The 23,814-nt window shown below is 44.4% G+C and overlaps 1 protein-coding gene across 1 annotated transcript in view; it reads left to right on the forward strand.

Annotated features, from left to right (window-relative positions):
• Tet3 (tet methylcytosine dioxygenase 3) overlaps positions 1 to 23,814 on the forward strand; it is a 103,516-nt gene that overhangs the window by 32,650 nt on the left and 47,052 nt on the right. Inside the window, exons 4-5 of the mRNA XM_023718390.1 lie at positions 21,288 to 22,948; positions 22,996 to 23,567. Of these exons, the coding sequence (XP_023574158.1) occupies positions 21,288 to 22,948; positions 22,996 to 23,567 (2,233 nt within the window). The remainder of the gene's footprint in view (positions 1 to 21,287; positions 22,949 to 22,995; positions 23,568 to 23,814) is intronic.

Here is a 23,814-nt window from a genome sequence, read left to right on the forward strand (position 1 = left end):
TTCATTCATTCATTCATTGGTACAGGACCTCACTGCGCAGCTCGGACTCATAACACTTCTAATTGGGATAAAAATGATGTGAAAGGTCTTGATTTACAAATCTTTTATTACTATACTTAGTTATGATCTGTATTTTTTTCTTTGTGAATATGTTGCTTTTGTCTTATTTTTCTTTTTTTATGTACCTATTCTTATGAATTCATGAAAGTTTCATTTATTAACGGTTTTAACTATCTACTTTGGCAAATATTACAAATTTCTTTCTAATTTTTCAGTGTTTGGCTATATTTTGCCAAACTTTTAAATTATGATCTGATTATCAAATCTAGCACCAGTGGTTCAATCAGTTTTTTGTGTTTTTTTTTCTTTTCAGTTGTGCCAGATAGAATATAAATTGGGTGTTGTGTTAGCAAATTTTAAGACGAATGGATGAGGGGAAGCTGGACAAGCATGAGCCAAATGTGTTGTCTTTACATTTTATTTCCCCTAATAACCTGGGGAACTTGAGTGCATTTTCTACTTCAGGTCTGAAGTGGGTCCTGGGCTTTCATTTCTCACTAGTTCTCAGGGGATGCTGCTGGTAGTTTTTTGTTGTTTGTTTGCTTGGTGAGTAGCAAGGAGCTAGCAGTGACCAAACTGGACTGATCATCATGGCTGCCTGACATGTATTTTGGAACTCAGTTTTCTGGGCATTCTAGAGATGTCAGGCTGTGGGCCTGAGAGTGAGTCTGTGTGGTAGGAGATGTAGACACAAGGAGTGGTCCTTCTGAGCCCTTGGGTTCCTTGTCTATACATGTGATGGGGACCCTAATGCTTCCCTCGAGGGGCCTGGGCAAACTAAAGAATAAAAGAGGTACGCTGGCGCTGTTCTCTGGCAGATGTCTTTTCTGGTGTTTTCAGTATTTCTCTTTCTGTTTAAGTTTTCCTAAACAGAACTCTGTTCGTATTTTAAGAGACTTAGTATTTCATTTGCAGAAAGTAGCTATCTTTCTTCTAACATTTCTAATATTTCTGTTCAATTTTATTTATTTTTATGGCAGTGGGGATAGAACTCAGGGCTTTCACACTGAACTACATCCCCAGGCTTTTTTCTTTTTCTTTCTTTTTTTTTTTTTCATGCAGCTAATTTGCTAGGTTGTCCCAGACTTTTACTTTTTTAAGTAATCCTGTCAAAGACTCACTTTATTGGTCTTTTGAGAGCCATCTCTTGGATCCATTTGTAAATACTACTACATTTTATTTTGTAATTGACTATCTTTGTCTTCAAATGATTCATGTTTTTTCCTTTTAGTTCCTTATATTGAAACTTCAGCTTCCCTTTTATTTAGCAAGAGTTTATGAGAGGGGCTGGTGAGATGGCTCAGTGGTCTAAAGCACCTACTTAGAACAAGCTTAGCAAAGCACAGGGACCACGGTTCAATCCCCCAGCACCACATGCCAGCCAGCCCGCCCCCTGGTGGGCTGAGCTGGCCACACACACACACACACACACACACACACACAAATAAATAAATAAAATTTTAAAAAAAAGAGTTTATGAGATTATAATTCCGTTAAGTATTATTCCCATCAGTACTAATTTATGTTCAGCCTCCTAGTTGTGAGGTTGATCTCTACTCCCCTGCCCCACCCCTAGAGTTGCGTATTCAGGAGACCAGCGTAAGATTTCCAGATGACATGCTGCCTCCATTAGAGCAGGATGAAGCCTGCTTTTCCTAGACTCTGCTGCTTGGCGCTGTGTGTCTGTGCTCCATGTGGGCCTGTTTGTCTGTGGCTGCAACGTGTGTGCATGTGTGTGTGCACGTACGTGCGCACGTGCTACTGGAGCTTCAGGTTAGGCCTCTGGGGCATGCAGAGAGTGGAGAATTACTGTCTTGTGAATGCAGAGGGGAAGCAGTGATTGGAGGGGAGTGGTCCCTGTTCCCTGGCTTCTCCTGGTGTCACTGCTGGCACTTCTTGTGTATCGTGTGCTCCCAGTGCAGGGGGTAGTAGTGTTCCTCAGTGTGGGGTAAGTAGGGACTTCAGAGAACCTCCTGCTGCTGCTGTTGACAGCCCTTGACAGGGACCACTCACCATCCTGCTTCCTCACCGTGTGGGAAGTGCGGGATGCTGTTTTTTTTTAAGAAACTAGAAGACTCTTAGAGAATGTCCAGTAGAATTGCTCTTTCAGAAACGCTTTTGTTTTGGCAGAATTTCAGAAAAGTTACAGGAGTAGCACAAAGAATTCTTTTCACCCAGATTCCCAAATGTTAACATTCTACTACATTCACCTAGTTTTTTAAATCTTTCTGGCGTAGGTAAATAAATAAAATTTACTTATTTATTTGTTTATTTATTTATTTGTTTTTGGCGGAACCGGGCATTGAACTCAGGCCCTGTGCTTGCCAGGGAAGCACTTATTCCACTGAGCCATCTCCCCAGCCCCAATAAAACTTATTTTTATATGTGCGTATTTTTTGGTGGCAGGGCTAGAGATTGAAGTGTTCCTACTAAGCCTGTGCCCCTCCCACTGCACCCTCCAGCCTTCTTTATCTGTAATTTTTAGGAGCCAGTTGACTGCAAGTTAGGAAGCCTGATGCCTTTTACTTTTAAACATTTTAGTGTGTTGATTTTTCTAAAATCACATCAATCACCACAGAACAATGATCAAAATCAGGATAGGATGTTAATGTGGGGTGTAAGTATGTTACAGATTTTTAGACAGAACTTCGTGCAGATTTGACCAATTGTCATAACTTCTCTCATGGGAGAAAACGCTCCAGATCACCTGCTATATTCACAGATGTGGTTCTTTGGCTTTTGGGTTTTTAAAGACTCCTTTGATTTGTAACAGCTTTGTTGCTTTTTTCTGACACAGTACTTGTAAGGACTTTTGAAAATAAACTGATGAGGAATGTGATCCCCAAATAGATAAAATGACTTGCTGAGGATGTATAGCAAGACAGTTTTAGAGAAGCTGGGATAGGTGCGCAGTCTCTGCTGAGGCTGGCTCCTGGGCATCCACTTAGCTCCCGTCTCTGTCAGCTCATTCATAGGCAGAGCTCCAGGCAGCTGCCTGCTCTGGTTGCACCTTTTGCCACTCCACCTTTGCAGTGCCTATCATAGCCCCCACCCCACCACTGGCTGGTTTGTGTTGGCCTTAGATCAAGGCCATAGCTAGAGAAAGGAGTTTATTTTTTATTTTTATTTTTTTGGCAGAACCGGGGATTGAACTCAGGCCCTTGTGCTTGCCAGGGAAGCACTTATTCCACTGAACCTTATGCGGCCAAGAGTGGGGCATAGCTGTTGCTATCTGAGGAGTAACACCCTCAGGCTACACAGCTACCCCCACCACAGCTTTGGGGTCTTTGACTGAGGCTTGTTTATTTCCAGCAAGAGATAAGGGCTTCAGAAGTGTCCTAGCTAAACTATGTCCCAGGGTGGGACTACACAAGCAGGTCACCAACTCACCACCACCTCCACCACCCCTCCTCTTCCTCCTCCTCCTCCTTCTCCTTTCTCTTCTACCTCCCCCTTCTTCTCCTCTTCCCTCTCTTCATCCTCCTCTTCCTCATTGTAGCAATAGCAGTGGTAGTAAGAGTGCTCATTTACATTACCAGGGGGGTTACTTAATAGATAATTGACTGTTAGGTTATCTTGGAGTACTAGACCCTCCTAGTATTGTGGGTGTTAAAGACATGAATTGTTGTTTTCAACAAATGATTTGCATTCAGCTGTCAAACAGCAAGGTTATTGCTTAATACACCTTCTGGCCGGGCCAGCCCTGCACCCTCAGGGTTCTGCCCTGCAGAGCCTGGCCCTGAGGCGTGGGAGGTACTCTGCTTGCATTAATAGAAGAACCACCTCGGAGAGGACTCCCCTCTCCCCCGTTTTCACTTTTTTTGATGACCTAATGGGGGAAATCAAGGAGAACTTTGTGAAGAAGGCGAAAGGCAAGCCCTCGCTGCTGCTTGCTGCTCCAGTTTTCACTGTCCTTTCCTTCTACCTCTGAGAGTAAGCTCCCAGCCCTGTGCTTCTCTCCTTGAGCAGCTGTTCAGCTTCTGTGTTTGCCTTAGAGATTTTCTCTAAAAGGGTTTCAAATCACATTTTTATTGAGATTTAAGTCATTAATAATTCACCCATTTAAAGTATACAGTTCAGTGCTTTTTAGTGTATTCACAGTTGTATAATCAAGACCACTGTCTCATACAGCTTACACCACCCCCAGAAGAAACCTTGTGTCAAATAGCATTCACCTCACTTTGGTTCCCCCAATTCTTTAGTCCCTGGTAACTGCTAATGAACTTTTTATATGTATTTTCCTAATCTGGACTTTTTATATGTGGAACTGTATAGAATGGTACTTTTTACATCTGATACATTTTATTTACTGCAGTATTTTCAAGGTCCATCCATGTTGTAACGTGTCAATCAATGCTACATTCCTTTTAATATCTACTTAATATTTTGTTATATGAATAGAAAATTTTTTATGTATCTGTTAGTTGATGGGTAATTGGGTGTTTCCATTTTTTGTTATGTAATGCTGGCAGGAATGTTCCTATATAGTTGGATTTTTTGGTTTGTTTTTTTTTAGTTTTTTTTAATGTATTTTGTATATTGCCTCACTATGCAGCTTGGGCTCATAGTGATCCTCCTGTTTTCAAGCCTCCCAGTGCTGGGATTACAGGCATACACCACCATGCCCGGACTCTGTCATTGGCACCCAGTGGCAGCGCTGGTGCAGTATGTGGTGTCAGGAATTGAACCCCAGGCCCTGCTCCGGCCTAAGCAGGCGCTTAGTCCACTGAGCTATCTTGCCAGCCCTACTTGGGTTTTTTGCATGTGAGTGTGAACATGGCTGTTTTTAAAATTGTTTTGTCTTTTTACTGTTGAATTACTTTTTCTATGCAGACAGAAGTCATTTATCAGTTACATGGTTTGCAAATACTTTTCCCCAGATACAAGGTTTTTTTGTTCTCTTCTTTCTTGATGGTATACTTTGAACCTATTTCTTTTCTTTTTCTTTTTTCTTTTCTTTCTTTTGACCTTGTGCTTGCCAGACAGGTATTTATGCCACTGAGCCAACTTCCCGGCCCTTGGTGGTATACTTTGGAGTGCAAGAGTTTTTAATTTGCCTGAAGTATAGTTTATCTTTTTGTTCTGTGGCATCACACTAACAAACCATCATCTAATCCAAGATTATGAAGACGTATAGTCCTGTCTTTTTCAGAGTGTCATGGTTTTACTTATGTCTGGGTCCTGGATCCATTTTAGTACATTTTTGTGTGTGCTGAAGCAGGTATCCGGATTCATTCTGTTGCACATTGCTCTAGTTTTTCAAGTACCATATGCCAAAAAGTGTGTTCTCACTTCTCATGAAGTGTACGGACATGACTGTTAAGGTTTTTTGAGACGGCTATGCTAAATAAGATAGCTAGATTGATTACTACAACTGTTATTATTTATTTATGTTAATTAGCTAATATTAATACTTTTTTTTTTTTTTTCGCGGAACCAGGGATTGAACTCAGGCCCTTGAGCTTGCCAGGCAAGCGCTTATTCTATTGAACCATCTCCCTGGCCCCTAATATTAATACTTAAATGATGTATAACTGTGCTGTCCAGTGTTTGCAGTGAGGGATTAGGTTTCTTTTTTTAAATTTTAACTAACACATAATTGTATATATTTATGAGGCAGAGTATGACATTTCAGTACATGTGCAAAGTGTGTAGTAATAGCCAGGACAGTTGTTAGGACAGCCGTCACTTGAGAGTTCTCACCTGAGAGAACATAGGCATTTTTTGGGGGGGATAGAGACTGAACCCAGGCTTTTGCACTAAGCTACATTGCCACCACCCCTTATGTATTTTTATTTTGAGACAGGGATTTTCTGAGTCTTTGAGTTGCATGTGTTGGGTTCAAACTTGTGATCCTCTTGCCTCAGCCTCCCATAGTGCTGGGATTATAGAACTCCACCACCAGTGCCGGCTAACGTTTATTATTACTTTATGTTTGGAGAATTGACAGTCCTCTTTGCTAGCTATTTTGAAGTGTATAATTAGTGGTTGTTAACCATAGTTACCTTATGTTATAGAACATTAGAAATTACTCCTATTCACCTGTACTCCTACACTCATTAACCATCCTCTCTAGGTTTTAAAATTTCTAATCCTTCATGGGACTGATCATTTTGTAAAATACAGTGAAAATGCATTACTAGAAAAATGCTCATAGGGCTGGCCAGATAGCTCAGCGGATTAATGCACCAGCTTAGGCAGACACAGGGACTGAGGTCTGATCCCCCCACCCCCAGGGCACACTGAGACGCCGATTGAGACTGGGCATGGTGGTGTGCGCCTGTAATCCAGCCTGTGGGAGGCTGAAAACAGGAGAATCGCTATCAGTTCAGTCTGTATAAGTGAGACCCTGTAGACCCTATACTTAAAAAAAAAAAAAAAAAAGCCCATGTGCTTAGATGCCGTGGCAATGTCAAATTGTGGCTTTGGTTCTAAAGCTAGCACTGGCTCTCAGCTTTTGGTAGACTGATGGGCATTGTAGAGCCCTCATCCAGGAGTACTGGCCAAGACCATACTGGCGTTGCGTAGTCTGCTTATCCCTGACTGGCGTGTCACACTCAGATTGGCATTTCTTAAAGCATGGCCTTGGGGACCTCATTACTGTTGCCTGGGACACTGGAATAGCAGACACGGATGCTGCCATTATTTTCTTACAATCCCGGATGGGCAGGTGTCCTCAGAGCTTTCTAGAGACATGCCTTCAAAATTGTTACCCTACAGCGTCTGGGGTGAGTAGAGTCCATCTCTTTAGGTTTGTCTTAGCACCAAGACTTTGTCCCTTGTCTTAGGAGAATTATAAGCCCAGACAGATGTGACAAGACCTAAGAAACCACATTGACAGTCACTGTGTGCCAGGAAAATGTAGCAAACCATGAGAGAACCTAGAGATTCAACTCAGCCTCTGTGTGTGCTGTATATACCACAGGGAGAACATTGCTAGCTATTAAAGATGAAATTCTTGAAAATTAACAAAGGAGGACATGCTTATGATGTGGTAAGAGAAGAAATTATCTTATAAAAATCCACTGAATACATTTACGGATTCTAGTTTTGTAAAACAAGTGCATGTTGCAAAGTTTTTTTCTGCTTTTGTTTTTGTTTTCTAATGTATTTGGTATAGTGTCTCACTACGCACCTCAGACTCATAGTGATCTTCCTGTTTTCAGCCTCCCCACTTCTGGAATTTACAGGCATAGGCCACTGTGCCCCCAATCTCAGTGGCCAGCTCAGAATGCCCGGGGGTGGGGCATGTGGTGCCAGGGATTTAACCCTAGTTCTTGAGCTTGCCTAAGCAGGCACTTAGTCCACTGAGCTATCTTGTTGGCCCAGTTTTTTTTTTAAGTATCAAATATAAATTGGTCATCTCTGGGCATCTTATACAGTTTTTACTTCTTCTTTTACTTTTCTTTTTTGTGGTACCAGGGATCAAACTTGTGACCTTGTGCTTGTGTAGCAGTGCTTATGCCACTGAGCTGTCTCACAAGCCCCTATTTTTACTTCTTTATTTAACTTTATAGTGGAAAGAACCTCCATTCTCCTTTTTCTTTGAGCAGTTTCTACTGAAACTGTTCTTTTTCTTTCTTATCTTTCTGTCCTTAGGACCTTTCTTTATTTTCTTGGGTCATCCACCAGGGTTTTCCTTGGCTCTGTGAGTTTATAGTATGTCTGTGATACCCTGTCAGTAACTATACAAAAGGCAACTTCACTTGGAGATAAATTCACAGTTAGTGACATTTTCCATTGCTTTCATTATATATTTAAAGCTAGAATATGTGACATAGGCTTATGCTGCCTCATACATTTTAGTGAAAGTGGTAAGGTATAGGATTCTTTTTTAAAAAAATTTATTTTATTTATTTGTGTGTGTGTGTGTGTGTGTGTGTGGCCAGCTCAGCCCACCAGGGGGCGGGGCTGGCTGGCATGTGGTGCTGGGGGATTGAACCGTGGTCCCTGTGCTTTGCTAAGCTTGTTCTAAGTAGGTGCTTTAGACCACTCAGCCATCTCACCAGCCCAGGTATAGGATTCTTAAAGGGACTTACTTTTCAGTAGGATTTAAGATTAATGTAAACATCTAACAAGTCCTTGTCCATGAAGCAAAAAGGACTTGGCTCTCTCATCATTATAGCCCCAATGCCAAAAAATAATGCTAAATGTAAATGTACGTACTTATTTTCTTGGTGCTTAAGATTAAAGGTTTTCATATGTGCATAACGTCCATTGAACTGTAGCATAGTCTACCGAAACATTCCCCTCCTATTTGAATTTTCGGCTTTCACTAATGTGCAGGAGAGTTTTTACAAATAAAATCTATAAACTTAGGTTCCTAGGAGCAGTACACTATTGAATAGAAATGTCTTTGTTGTCCTTGATGTATGCATTCATTTATTTGCTTATCTATCGATCTGTTTATTTTTATTGTTTGAACCAAAAAAGAAGATTGAAATTAAGCATTAGAGCGCACCTTGGCCTGGGAGTTGGGACTGTGAGTTCTAGGCTTTAGCGGATTGAATGTCAATCTACCAGTGGTGTGTTGGGGTAAAAACAGACGTGGGGTGACCAGTTGGGGATCTCCTACTGCAATTGTCCCATGAGAGATTAGGAGATAAAGCCAGTTGAAAGAAGGTACATCTAAAATGCTCTGAAGGGGAGCACACGGCAGTTTCAGGATGCTTGTATATAGAAACATGAAGAGGAGAAGATAGAAGGTGATGGAAGTTTGAACCAGCATAGCAAGGAGAATGGCTCTTGACTTTTTGTTTTTAAAGGATGTCCAGAGGAGGAGTTGCTAGGGAAAGGGGGGAAGGTGCTAAACTAGGCTTTAAACGTGGGCTAGGAAATGTTGTGTCCAGATAGAATCATATCAATAGCTGGAGGGCAGTCAGGGAAAATGGAAGCTTTTGGGTTATTGGTTATAAGCTGAATAGCAGCAAGTGGGATGGATTGAGGTTTCTAAAGGGAGTGTGACGCTCTGAGATGTTGAAGGTAGAGAGGAGCTCCTTGAGAGGTTGAAGGAGAAAAGGGGAACAGAAGAGGACCAGGATGTAGCAGGGTCACAGAAACCCTGGGAGGGACCCATGGCACTGGGCTGGATGGTGGGTAATCTGTCCCAAGGCTAGAGGAGCGGGACCCCTTGGGTCTTCCTTATCATCCCTGACCCTTGGAACAGAGAATGCATGAGGTGACCAAAGTTCCTGTTCCTCTTTCCTGCAATGTTATAAATAAGGATTTTTTAGGTGAATGCAGCCAAGACCCTAATTACTGCTTACAACTATAGATAATGATTTTTGGAGGACTTCAGGTTTAGGATAAATAGAATTGATTCATTGTCCCTAATTTCCTGCTTCTAATGGGAGTAGAGTTCTCCAAATGAGAGGTATGCTCTTTTCCCATTTCCTAGCCCAGTTGTAAAGTTTGTCTTACGATTGATATGTAGATGCCTCTTTACCAAAAATTGTTTTTCCTCCAGATATTTGAGTTCTTGGCTATAGATTTATTTATTTAGGAATAAAATAATTGAAGTCATCCTGAGTCCTTGACAAAGGAATGAGTAGGGGGCATACTTGCTTGATGGGTTCCAGGGAGAGGCTGAGATCCATTAATAATTACTAGCCCCACTGGCCTGGCCCCCGGGCGCAGTGAGCCTGCCACCGAGACAGGATGTGGTGGTACAAGTCACTACGAGTTTAATATGTGTAGTGAGACCCTGTACCAAATACGTTTAAGATAATAGTAGCAATAATAATAATAGCTATTATTATTAGTAGTAGCCCCCCTACAGATGGAATGATTAAAGCCTCGGTCGCTATGAAGCCATGGTGTCCACTTCAATATCCACTCCCCATGATGGGCTTCAGCCACTTTGCATTTTTGTCCTTGGAATTGGCTATCTTCTCTGTGCTTCATTTGCTCAAATGCAAATGATGTTGTTGGAAGTGTTCAAGGGTGCAATTAAACCCAAAAGCATGAGTGCTTAATCTACAGTTTGCAACCAGAGCTCAAAAATTGCCCCAATCTTTTTCCTCCTTCCTCTCCCTAGCCCCTTTGACACACCTGAACTGCCCTTGGGCCTTGAGTGATTTGGGACCCTTCAGGGAAAGTGGATGAGGCCTTTAGCCAAGGGCTGGCTGACTGTCAGGGGACTGTGGTGCTACAGTGTTTGCTTTCTTGTTTCCTTAGCCTTTCCGATTTAGGGGGCAAAAGGTGTGTGGAGGGAGAGCTGGGTGTGAGCAGCTGGGTGGGCGGGGCTGTGGGCCACCCACACTCTGGGAGCGGCAGCGGGGACTTTTCTGGCTGGGTGAGGGACGTGCGCAGCGTGGCTGGACCCATGGCCCCAGCAGCTGCCGGGCCATGTGCACGCGCGCGTGTCAGGAGAGTCGCGGCTGGCGCTGAGGCTGGCAGAGGAGCCGCCTGCACGTCATGACCTGGTTCTCGGGTGCTGGCGGCTCCGGAGGCAGCCGCTGCTGCATTTTGCCTGGCCTCAGATGTGGTCGGGCTCCATTTCCTCCCCGCTAGCCTCTGGCAGGGCTGCCACCGGCTGCTTAAGGCAGGGGCTTCCGTCAGGAGAGCTGATCCTGCTCCCTGGCCACAGACCAAGAGGCTGGCAGGGACACGCAGAGAGCATGGGCGGGGGGGGCACCCCGGCCTGCCACCGTGCTTTGGGCTGGGAGTTGGCAGTTCTGCGAGGATTTTCCTTTGCAAGTTGCAAAGATCTTTAATGAGTGGGGAATTTCAGGCTCAGCACCCTCGTTCAAATGGACTGTTTCCCTTTCCGAGTGCTCCTGTCTTTTAGACATTTTCTCAATTTTCCTACTTTCTGCCAGTGTGTGAACTGTCCCGGTGCGTGGTAAAGCGAACAACTCTGTAGCAGCAGAAATAGCAGGGAAAAATCTCACTCACAAATTCCTGCCCAGAAGTGTCCTGCTGGTCTTGTTCTTAGGCGCACACAGTTTGCACAAAGTTTGTTGGGTTGTACGTGCTCCGTTAGTTTTAAGCCCTTGTCCTTAAAATAAAAATGAAGTACAATGAATTTTGGAGACTTTGAGCAAGAACATGTACCCATTCACAACTACACAGAGGTAAGTATTGTGCACATTCTGTGTGTTTCCTGTGGTGTTTATGTGTATGAATAGATGTGTATTGTTAATAGGATTGGTAAACAGCATTATTTTTAACCTTAAGGGTTTTCCCCTTCATTTCAAAGAGTGTTCACTTCCCCCATTATAAAAACCCTTAACCAAGTACATTCTTGAGTATCTTTTTTTTATTGAATTATTTCTCTGTGTTTTTATGTCCCTGTTCTTTATAATTTTAAACAATTGTATATCTACTGATGAAATACTATATTATTTTTCTTACGTGTACATAAACATACTAGCTCTAGTGTTTGATATATTTTAAACAATGTAATGTTTCAAAAACACAAGTAAACTCTCTCCCTGCCCTCTCAATTCTTCATCTCCAGGGATATCACCTTGAGTTTTGTGTTTATCTTTCCTTTTTAAATTCTTCATTCTGTATGTTTGTAGTCTTAATATATTTAATTTTGCGTGTCCATTAGAATAAGCAGAATGTAAGTAGGTTTTGTTTTTTTTAAAAAAACTCATTGTAGTCTTTGAGGTTCATGATCCTGTGGCTCATTCATTCTGACTGTCTAACGTTCTGCTGTCCATGCTGTGGTTGATGAGCACTTAGAATACTTCTATGCCATGAGTACTAGTGCTGTGAGGGTCTGTGTGCAGACTTCTGGGCTGCTTAGACGAAGTTTCTCTGAGAGAGTCCTCCGGCCATAGGACACATGCATGCCCAGCATTAAATGTGGTGTGCTAAACTGTTCCAAAGTAATTCTCCTGTTTGGCTTTTTTTTTTTTTTTTTTTTTTTTTTTGGAGGGGCGGTGATATATAAGGAAAAATGACTGCTAAATGTTCCCAGCACTTAGAAGTAAAATACCTTTACATGGTGCTTACAAGTACTTGGTCTTGTTAGGAACAGTTCTCATACTGTTGTTAATCTCTGATTTGCAGTTGAATAAGTAGAAATACAGAAATAGTTAATAGTTGACTTGCTTAATGGTATACAGCTGTAGGGAATGGGGATGAGATGCAAATGAAGTGTTCTTCCTCTTAAATCCTGTTTGATGAGTATGAAATGGTCTTATTTTGTATTTCTTTGATTACTTTATTCCCAGTTTTCATGAAGAAATGTAACAGTTTTCATGAAGAAATGTATATAGTTAAAAACAACTCTCTTATTGTTGAGATACTTGGGTTGTTTGTAGTTCTTCCTTATTAATGCTTCAGGGAAAATCTTTGGCACAGTAGCTTTTAAATTTTTTCTGTATTCATTTTTTAATTTCTTGAAGTATGATTGAGTACTTAGTGGTTAAAAATGGCTACGGTGTTCTGAATTGCTGTGTACTCTCCCTCTCTGTGGTCTGTGTCCTTATCTATATGGTTCCTGTCTTATACTGGGGAGTGACATAGGGTCTTAATATGTAGTCCACGTTGACCTTGAACTCATTATATAGCCCATGCTGGCCCCAAACTTGCTGTAATCTCCCTGTCTCAGCCTCCTGACTATTGAGATTATAGGCATGCACCACTATACGAGGCTCTATGGTTCCTGTTTTATAGGAGTTCGTGATTATTGAATGAATGAATGTAGAATGATTAGCCCAACAGGCGGTTATCATGGTGTTTCATCAGTGATGTAGACTTCCCAGTGCCACCCGCTTTTCCTTTCTTCTTTGGAGTCACATTAATTACTATTAGGTCAGAGAGCATGAATAGTCACATTCCTCTACTTTTGCTGAACATGATGGCCTCGGGGAATTAGACCCATTTTAGCACTTTCCTGCCACTGAAAGAGCTGTTTTATCTATCTGCTTTCTAATAGGTTAAAAAAAATAAGATTTTTAAATATTTTATTGATACAAAGTAGCTCTGTGAACCACTTATTCCTCCACTTCACACAAGAACCTCCTCTGCCAACATGAGATAGTTTCAGGAAAGTAGACATGAACCTCTTGGGTTTTCTGTGTGCAGAGCGAGCCAGTTGGGAGGTGGAGGATGTACGTGTGGGACCAGGCTAGCCAGAGTACACATGTACGCACACATACCCTATTCCTCTACAAAAACAGGAGGATGTGTCATTTTCTGCCAGGGGTTTCTTAAAAGTCTGTCTTTCCACTAACAGATTGGGTTCATAACTAAATCCCAGATGGGTAGGTTCCTCTTAAGAGATGAATAATTGATCAGCTCTAGACAGAACATGCCATAAATACCCACCATGTGTAATCAGGGAGAGGAGGGCCCATTCCTTTAGGGATGGGCAAGAAGGATTAACTTCATAAGGAGGCAGATGCTAAACTATGGAACTAGAAAGCTCAAGATCTCAAACAGGTGCTTGTGGAACAGAGCTAGTGCTCTATGAGATTGGGAAGTGCTAGGTGGAACTTAGTGGTCAGGGCACAGCCACCACTGTCCTGGAGATTCTGTGGTACAGGATGGGGTCCTGGTCTTATAGAGTCTGACTGCAAACCTGCTTATCCTGGCTGGACACGCCTTCTTAGACACGTTTCTTCTAAGATGGTGTGTCACTGTTGACAGTCAGTAAGTCAGTCCTCTGGACTCCATTCTCTAAGTTGACCCTTCCTTGAGGCCCCAAGAGGCTCTAGTCAACAAGGAATTTGCTGATAATATTGTTAATCTTTCTCCTAGCTTTATTTTCTTTCTTTTTTTCATGGTGTTGGGGCATGAACCAAGGGTACTCACATGTCTTGGGTAAACACTCCATTCCTGATCTATATCTGCAGTCTTTTAAATTTTGAGACAGAGTCTTGTTAAGTTGCTCAGGCTGGCCTCAACTTGCAATCCTCTTGCCTCAGGCTCCCAAGAAGGTGAGGTTGTGGGTGTATATCACTGCGTCCAGCTGTTTGCCCTTAATAGAGAATTAACTAGACTGGTTTAAATATGTTGATACACTAAGTCAGTTTCCAGATTTGGGAAACTGGTGTCATTTCTGCACCTCTTGCTATAGTGTTGATGGAATGAAGTGTTTGAGAGTGGAGTTCCATGCTGTCTTAGTCCTGCATGCATTTGGGGCTTCTCAAGCCTCACAAAGGAAAGGGAAGCTGCCATGGCTGAATCCCTGTAGGTATCTGAGGACTAGTGCTGGGGATTTGGGAGCCTGGAGATTTTGCTGTAGAGGAGGTAGCAGTGGGACATCAGCAGTCCTAACCAGGTAGGGTGCAGGGTCAGATTCCAGCAGCTGTCCTTGTACCTCTGGAGGGAACATGAAGTGTTATAAAGGCAAGAACTCTAACTGCAGGTGGCAGTTCATATGTACGTTTCAGCTGCTCATGAAGTAGAGGGGTTAGGTCTTTTCTTAGCTCTAAGGGCATTTTCTCTGCCTCAGTAATGTTTTACTTCCTCTCAATCTTCTACTAATCTCTCCTGCAGCCTGCGCTGTAGGGACACCTGGGGTTTCCTCCAGGAATATAAATACACTCTGTGCTGCATTCTTGCTGTGGTCTCACACCCCTGCCTTATCCTACTTCAGGACCAAGACACACTCCACACACAGCTTACCCATCCCAAGCCTTCTTGGCCTCATCAGGCTTCTGTGCCTTCACATAGGGAATTCTTCCTGTTTTTTCCAAAGTACCTGTCTTTCTAGCCTCATTTCACAGTAACTTTGACATGAAATCTTTCTGGGTACCCAAGTACTCAAATATGCACCTGTCCAGAGAGAACTAATACTGCTCTGTGTTCCACTGGCACACACTGTGTGCCCTGATTCCACAGGGCTGAAGTGTTTTAGAGCATTTGTTTGTAGACCTGTCCTCCCCTTTCATTTTTATCTTGTTGAGGTAGAGAGTCTGGGTTTCTTATATAAGACATAGATAATAGGACTTTGGAAGATCATGCTTGAAGGGGAAGAGAATCAAGAGATGGAGGGAGTGGAGGGAGGGAGGAGGCAGGGGGAAAAAAAGGGATGAAAAGAGGATTTAAGATGTGTCATTAAGATGTGTACATGTACCAGTGCCGTACAAAGCATGTAAACATAATGTACTACACACACATACTAATAAACTTGAAAAATAAAAAGAAATAGCGAATCTGGACTATTGCTGGGTAATAAACTAGCTTAATAGATAACAACACAACACAACAACCATTGTATTGTGTTCTATGGATTAAGAAGTCAGAAATTTCATAGTATGAGTAGCCTTGTTGTATTACTTGATGCTTGTGGTGTCAGCCGGGAAGGCTTAAGAGCCCCTAGTAACTTGATGCCTGAGCTTGGACCCTCAAAGGGTTTCTCACACACGTGTTTGGTAGATAGTGGCAGCTGTTAGCTGGGACCTCAGTGGGGAATGTTGGCTGGTTCCTGCATGTGAGCTGCCTGTGGGCCTGGCCCCTTACAGCACGGTCACAATGAGTGAATGCCCCAAGAGAGCCAGGTGGAAGATATATTGCCCTTCTCGATCTAGCCTTAAGAGTCATGTAGTGTCACTTCTACCATTGTCACAAGTTCCCCCAGAATGAAGGGAAGGAAACAGAGCCCTTCCTTTTGTGGAAGAAGAGGCAAAGTCACAAAATAACAAGGGGGATTGCAGTGGCTGTCTTTGGAAAAAAGTCTGCCACACTGGATATAAACACATGGCACCATTAAAATCTGAAGGCTAAAGATGTGATGGAATATGAGAAAGAGTTATGAAGTTGGTGACTGGAAGTCTCAAGGAAGGGTGAAGTATAACCAAATAAGGTTGTAGAGTGGAGAAGATAATATGTTTATGTATATGATAAGGGAGGACTTAGGGGACATAGACTTGCTTAAAGGAGCCACTGTCATGTGGGCAATTGAAAGGTGCGCACACATGAAGGGCCTAGATTAGGCGGGCAGGAGTATGAAGGGAGGAGATAGACTGGAAAGTACACCTTCAGAGTTTTTTTGAATCTTATAATTGGGCACATTGGAGCAACATGGCCAACGTTTGTGCTGGGAACATTGCCAAGTGCAAAAAACAGGAAAGGAGCTATAGGAGATGAAAGTTTAATTTCATTTTAGACAAGCTAAGCCTTAGTGGGCTTCATGACCCAAGAGTTGGAGCTTGCCAGAGGGCAGTTGAGAAGTCCAGGCAAGAAGCATATACTTAGGAGTATCCTCATAGCAGTGTTTGTTGGGGCTCAGAGAGAAATGAAAACTGAGAGGGACAGTGGGGAGGATTTCAGAGTTGAACAATGTCTGAGCTGAAACTCTTAAAGGACCTATATTCTCCTCCTGCCACCCACCCTGCTGATGGCTGCCAGACAACTAGTACTTGGTTACCAAGTCCACATCTTCATGAATATTAACTCCTGACTGGTAGGGGACTGTGGTCAGTGCATTTTTGAATTCCATTGTATTAAGAAAATTCTCCTCTTAAATATAAGGCCTTCTGTCTACAGTTTTCCCCACTTTCTGGTTCCATTTAAGTCTAATTCTTGTATGAATTGTTTTTATTGGCAACTTATACTTGTGTACATTTATGAGCTACCCTCTTACAGTTTTAAGCTGACCTGCTTTCCATGTGTCCCTGAGGATGTGGCCCCAAAGGGAAGCCCGTGTTCAGGTGAGGCTGTCTGGGTAGAACAGTGCTGTCACGCCTGTGCTATGGGTCCCGTTTGAGTTATGTCATAACTCTGTGTCCAACTATGGGACCCATTATTAGAGAATGACATCATCTAAAAACTACAGCTTGCTTTTAAAAAGAAAAATATGTTCATCTAGTAAGGGGAAGTATTATTTTCAAAATGTTATTTGGATGTACACAGTGGATCACAGTGTAAAATGTACTTTTTAATATAAAGTATAGTCATAAAGTTTGAAAAAGTCACATCATATCATTGGGTGTACTGTCAGCTAGTTCTCCATCTTTATGCGATCTAATTCCTGAAAATTTAAATGCTTCAATGTGTGAATTATTGAAACTGTCCTACCAATTTGATTTGAAACTGTCTCATTACTATTTGTTTATCAATAACATTATGGGGAAAAAAATAAAAAACAAAACAAAATTTAAAAAAATGCTCACTGCTGCCATTTTTAGGTGCTTCTCTTATCCTTAATTTGCATAAACATAGTTTGGGGTCATAGTAGAATCCTATTTGCTGTTAGATTTTTTTCCTTCCTAGCCTGCTGATCTTTTGGCACCTAGTCCAGGCTGTTTGACCTTGGAGCACCTGCTGCAGTCACTCAGCATAGTTTTATTGCTATTTTTAACATCTGTCTATTTAAGAACTATTCCTTCTCTGTAAATACATTGAACAGGACAGTTGTGAGAACAAAGCCCTGTGGTAGACCACTAGAGAGTCTTCCTCCTGGGACTTGATACACCTCTTGTGCTGTTTGAGCATGGCCACCTACCAAGTGGGCAACTAGCCCTAATGGCCTGCAATTCTCTGGAGCCTGCCTCAGAGGGGTCATAGCTCATAGCAGACCTTGTGAAACTTGAACATTTTCAGACAGAGTTGCAAACTAGAAAGGCTGCAGGGGTTTGGCAGGTAACACAAGTTAGTGAAGTGATAATTAATTCAGGTAATTAGTAAGTCATCTCTGACCCTGGACTTGCTTTTAAGAAGGCAGTGTGGAGTGGTGAAACTTGGGGATGAACTGGAAAAGTTATGTTCTGGGCAAAGTAGTAGCCATGGCTCTGTTATGGACAGTTTGTAAGATAGAAATGGGGACCTTCAAGAATATCAAGGTTTCATAGGTGGTTTTATTTTCGAATGCTGGAAAATCAGGCATTAACTCTGTATAGACCAAACAAAACAGATCTGTGGCAGACTCGGTCTGTTCCTGTCAGCTAGGGTGTCTCTATATCTGCTATTGACGACATGATGCAAATCGGAGAGGTTGGTTGACGTTGACAAGTTGACGGGCAGCTTGACTTGTGGTTCCTCTTGGAGGCTGGTTTTTTTTTTTTAATTTTTTTTTTATTTTTATTTTAACATTTAGTGAGTGTGTGTGTGTGTGTGTGTGTGTGTGTGTGTGTGTGGCCAGCTCAGCCCACCAGGGGGCGCGGCTGGCTGGCATGTGGTGCTGGAGGATTGAACCGCGGTCCCTATGCTTTGCCAAGCTTGTTCCAAGTAGGTGCTTTAGACCACTGAGCCATCTCTCCAGCCCCTTGGAGGCTGTTTTTTTTTTTTTTTTTTTTTTTTTTCGGAACTGGGAATTGAACTCAGGCCCTTGTACTTGCCAGCCATGTACTTATTCTACTGAGCCATCTTCCCAGCCCCTTGGAAGCTGTTTTTAATCCTAACTGGGGCTGTTTTTAAGCTCAGAAGACTGACATTTGGGGCTGCTTCTTGCCCTTTTTCTGTTTGCACCTTCTCCTGCTGGCCAGTTTGCTTCAGGATCACTGGCAGGTGTTGAGAAATGTATCAGTAGGATTTTTGGGGCTGGGAGACTGGATTCTAAGGTTTCTTAAAATCTCCCAACCAGGGTGTTTTCACTTCCTCCCTCTTACATCCATTATCTGCTTTTCCCTTCTCTATATATTTCAGAAAGCATTTTCCTTCCCAGATAATCCATGAGTACAAAGCTGACCTAGTCTTTCCTTGTTCCTATTCACTCTCCAGAAATAACTTTGAAAATCCCCTTTAGTTGTCTTGACCATTTTGGGGACATCTCAGCTCATGGAGCATTAGTTTTTCTGACACTGTTTCTGTAAATCAGTGCTCCACTCACAGTTCATCTTGGTTATGTATGCCCTGCCTGTTACACATAAGCATGTAAACTTCGTAACTTCAGATTTTGTAGTTTTTGTTAGGCACTTTATTGTATGCCTTTACGGAGGGAATGTTGGGTCATCAGCTATATTCTTAGGCATCTAGAAAGTTATCTTTCACCCTGTTGAGAGGCTGGATAATTAAATGGTCAATGGGGATGAGAGGCCTTTCTTTGTCCTAGGGGTGTGTTACTGTGCTAGCTATGGGTGGGAGGCACATAAGTCATTATGATTTGGACATAACTTTGCAGGAACTAGACCTGGTGGGAGAGGTAACCATTTGAACATGACATAGTCCTGGCATGTGCTATGGGTGCCATGGGTTCCTGGGGGGAGGAGTCATGGTGTATGTGGTGCCATGAGGTTTCAGAATAAAGAGCCATAGATGACGTCATCAGCTGGGAAGGAGGAGGTGACACTAAGCTGGCGCTTGAAGGATAAGCTCGAGTGACCCACCTGAGAGGCTGGGAAGGCTGGTAACTGCATATACAAAGCTTGGTGACATTGGAGAACATGGCCTGTTAGATAAACATAAGGGTCTTTTGTGGGTAGAACAGAAGCAGGGAAGAGTTGAGGCGGGACCTCACTGCCCTCGGGGCTGGTCCTACTGCTTTGGGATCCCATAAGGATCACATCGGACAGTTCTGGGGCTAGTATCTGCTTAAAGTACTTTATTTTAGCCTCTGCTTAAAGTACTTTGTTTCCTATTAGAGAAACTAGCATCTTTTTATCTAAAATGTTTATATTTCTGCTTTATTTACCTATTTTCTCTATATGTGTGTATTTTACTTATATATACATTTTTTTTCAGAACTGTTTGAAATGAGGTTGAAATTATTATGTCCTTTCGCCCTTAAACACTTTAATGTGTGTATCTTAGGAGGAGCATTCTCTTATGTAACTGTAATCTAATAACCCAGTCCAAATTAAGATGGACACAGTAAGCTGGGCATGGTGGCATACACCTATCACCCCAGCACTCAGGAGGCTGAGGCAGGAGGGTCACTGTGACTTTGAGACCAGCCCGGACTACATAGTGAAAATCTGTCTCAAAAAAGGACCAAAAAAAAAAAAAAAAGGACACAGTATTATTTTGTCCATATTCAGATTTCTCCAATTGTCTCAATAATACACGTTATTGATGTTTTCCCCTGGTGTAACATTTAACCTATGAGCGTATATTTTTGTCTTGTATAAGGTAGAAAAGGTTTTGAGCACATTTTGGAGCACTTTCTTAGAATTCCCTGCGACTTGGGTTTATCTGATATATTCTGAATAGATTCAGATCCTTAGTGTATCGTATCAAGAAGTGTATGATGTTGGTTTGTCCCAATACTGGCATTAACTTTAGCCATGGCCATTTGTTTGAGGACGTGTCCAATAGATTTTTCCACTTGTATTATTGTAATTAAGTAACCTACAGGAGATTTTTTGCTTTTTTTTTTTTTTTTTTTTCCCCCTTCGGTACCAAAAATCAAACTCAGGACCTTGTTTTTGCCAGGGAGGCACTTACGCCACTGAGCTACCTCCTGGCCCTAGGAGATGTTTTGAGATTATGTGTATATCCTGCATCTCACCAGGCTTCTATCAGGTGCTTGCAGCTTCTACTGTGACTTTTGAAACCTGTCATTGTTTCTGTGTTCTGTTTCTGAAGAGTTTTCCTTTCCTGAAGGATGGCATCTTTGCCTTAGCCTCACTGGGCCAGGCCCTCCTGACCTCCTTCCTGTCTTGTCGTCCCTTTTGTGTGCATCTCTAGATTCACGTGTGTGATAGTACTTCCTGGGCTTGGGGAAAGGTATAAATCTTGTCACCAGCAGCAGCTTGCTTGTCATCAGCACGGTTGGCTCAGCATGAGTCTGGTCACACACTGTGTAGGTCATCAGAGAGTCCCTCAGGCCTAGGCCTGGGTCGGGGAAGGTGATCTGCCACCACCTCTCTGAGCGAATGTGGCCTGGGCTTCAGACAGTAATGGGGAGAAAAGGGAACTAAGTGTAGGTGAACCTTGTCCCACGTTGAGTTTGTGAAAGCAGCTTTCCTGACCCCTGCACACACAGGCTTCCCACTTACAGTGTGCTTGTGTGCTAGGCTTGGTTAGAAAGCCAAGATAAACAGTCCTAGTGTGGCTTTGGTCACTGTGAATTTGCAGTGAGTTAAGCACATCCCCTCTTTTGGTGTCCTTGGTTTTGGTGGAGCTCTGTTAGTGTGATTGATCTGTAGTTCTTGGGGTCTGAGTGACTGAGAACTGCATATTAGGATGTCTAAAAGCTCTCCCCTCCATTTTTGCTTGTGAAGCTAGCTAAGGAACATAGAGACCCAGGAAGATGAACTGAGGTTCAGGAAGTACTAGGGACAGGAATTGCAAGAAAAGCAGGGTTTAGAGTAATGTCAAGCAAAGTGATGCTTTTCAAATAATGTGGTTCATTTTCCCCCTTTATTTCCTCTCCCCTCTCTCTCCAGACAGGCTCAGAGCTCAGCCCAGTTGATGGACCTGTTCCAGGTCAGATGGACTCAGGGCCAGTGTACCATGGGGACTCACGGCAGCTAAGCACCTCAGGGGCGCCGGTCAATGGTGCTAGAGAGCCCGCTGGACCCAGTCTACTGGGGGCTGCAGGTCCTTGGCGGGTAGACCAGAAGCCCGACTGGGACGCTGCCCCAGGCCCAGCTCACACTGCTCGCCTGGAAGATGCTCACGATTTGGTGGCCTTTTCGGCTGTGGCCGAAGCTGTGTCCTCTTATGGGGCCCTTAGCACTCGGCTCTATGAAACCTTCAACCGTGAGATGAGTCGTGAGGCTGGGAATAACAGCAGGGGCCCCCGGCCAGGGCCTGAGAGCTGCTCTGTTGGCAGTGAAGACCTTGACACGCTACAGACGGCCCTGGCCCTTGCACGGCATGGCATGAAACCACCCAACTGCAACTGCGATGGCCCAGAATGCCCTGACTACCTCGAGTGGCTGGAGGGGAAGATCAAGTCTGTGGTTATGGAAGGAGCGCAGGAGCGGCCCAGGGTCACAGGGACTCTGCCCCCTGCTGAGGCTGGCCTCCCAGCACCAAGTACCAGGCCACTTCTTAGCTCTGAGGTCCCCCAGGTACCTCCCCTGGAGGGCCTGCCCCTGTCCCAGAGTGCCCTAAGCATTGCGAAGGAAAAGAACATCAGCCTGCAGACTGCTATTGCCATCGAGGCCCTCACACAGCTCTCTTCCACCCTGCCCCAGCCTTCTCATTCCACCTCTCAGGCTTCATGCCCCCTCCCTGAAGCCTTGTCCCCTCCTGCCCCTTTCAGGTCTCCCCAGTCCTACCTCCGGGCTCCTTCGTGGCCTGTGGTTCCCTCTGAGGAGCACCTGTCTTTTCCTCCTGATAGCCCAGCCTTCCCTCCTGCGCCTCCTAGAACTGAGTTTCCTGAAGCCTGGGGCACCGACACCCCACCAGCAACACCTCGGAACTCCTGGCCAGTGCCCCGCCCGAGCCCCGACCCCATGGCTGAACTGGAGCAGTTATTGGGCAGTGCCAGTGATTACATCCAGTCAGTATTTAAGAGGCCTGAGGCCCTGCCCACCAAGCCCAAGATTAAAGTTGAGGCACCCTCTTCTTCCCCAGCCCCATCCTCATCCCCCATTCTCCAGAGGGAGGCTCCAACACCATCCTCGGAGCCAGACACCCACCAGAAGGCCCAGACCGCCCTACAGCAGCACCTCCACCATAAGCGTAGTCTTTTCCTAGAACAGACCCATGATGCCTCCTGTCCTCTTCCTGGGGAGCCTCCTACTCCTGGCTGGTGGGCCCCACCAAGCTCACCTGCTCCACGGCCTCCAGACAGAGCACCCAAGGAGAAGAAGAAGAAGCCCCCCACACCAGTTGGAGGTCTTGTGGGAACAGACAAAGCTGCCCCTGGGATCAAGCCCAGTGTCCGAAAGCCCATTCAGATCAAGAAGTCCAGGCCACGGGAAGCGCAACCCCTCTTCTTGCCTGTCAGACAGATTGTCCTGGAAGGGCTGAGGCCCCAAGCCACTGAGGAAGTGCAGGCACATGCACCTGCCCCTCTCTCAGCCCCACTTTCTGCCGCTCTCTCTACCGCTCTCTCTACTCCTCTCTCTGCCCCTGCCCCTGCCCTCCCTCTTTCCCCTGCCCCTGGCCCTGGCCCTGCCTCTCTGCCCCTGCCCCTGCCCCTCTCCCTCTCCCTCTCTCTCTTCCTGCCTCACAAGGCTCTGCTGTCTCCTTGCCCACAGAACCTTCTCTTGCGCTATTTGCACCTAGTCCCTCCGGGGACAACCTGCTGCCCCCTACTCAGGAAATGAGGTCCCCCAGCCCTATGGCCACCCTGCAGCCAGGCTCTGCTGGTCCCCTTCCCCCTGCTGATGACAAGCTAGAAGAGCTCATCCGGCAGTTTGAGGCTGAATTTGGGGATAGCTTTGGGCTTCCTGGCCCCCCTTCTGTGCCCATTCAGGACCCTGAGAACCAGCCAACTTGTCTCCCAGCCCCCGAGAGCCCTTTTGCTACCCGGTCCCCCAAGCAAATCAAGATTGAGTCTTCAGGAGCTGTGACTGTACTCTCAACCACCTGCTTCCATTCAGAAGAAGGTGGCCAGGAGGCCACACCCACCAAGGCTGAGAATCCACTCACACCCACCCTTAGTGGCTTCTTGGAGTCACCTCTTAAGTACCTGGACACACCCACCAAGAGCCTGCTGGACACACCTGCCAAGAGGGCCCAGGCCGAGTTCCCCACTTGTGATTGTGTCGGTAAGTCACCGGGTATTGGGAAGGGCAAAGAGCTGTAGCCTGGTGGACTTGGAATCTCAGCTCTGTCTTCCATGTGACAAACATTCACTGTTTGCTAACCCCCACAGTAGGTCCTGAGAACCCAAAAATGAGCCGAGAGGTTAGCGGAAAAGACACTGAAAGAAACTGATTGTGATGTGCTCTGGTGTGTGCTGTAGCAGTGGACGTGGGGACAGGTGCTGGCAGGGTACAGATCTAGGTGAAGTCT

Source organism: Octodon degus, unplaced genomic scaffold, assembly GCF_000260255.1.
Source record: "Octodon degus isolate 3935 unplaced genomic scaffold, OctDeg1.0 scaffold00058, whole genome shotgun sequence".
NCBI classification, from domain to species: Eukaryota; Metazoa; Chordata; class Mammalia; order Rodentia; family Octodontidae; genus Octodon; species Octodon degus.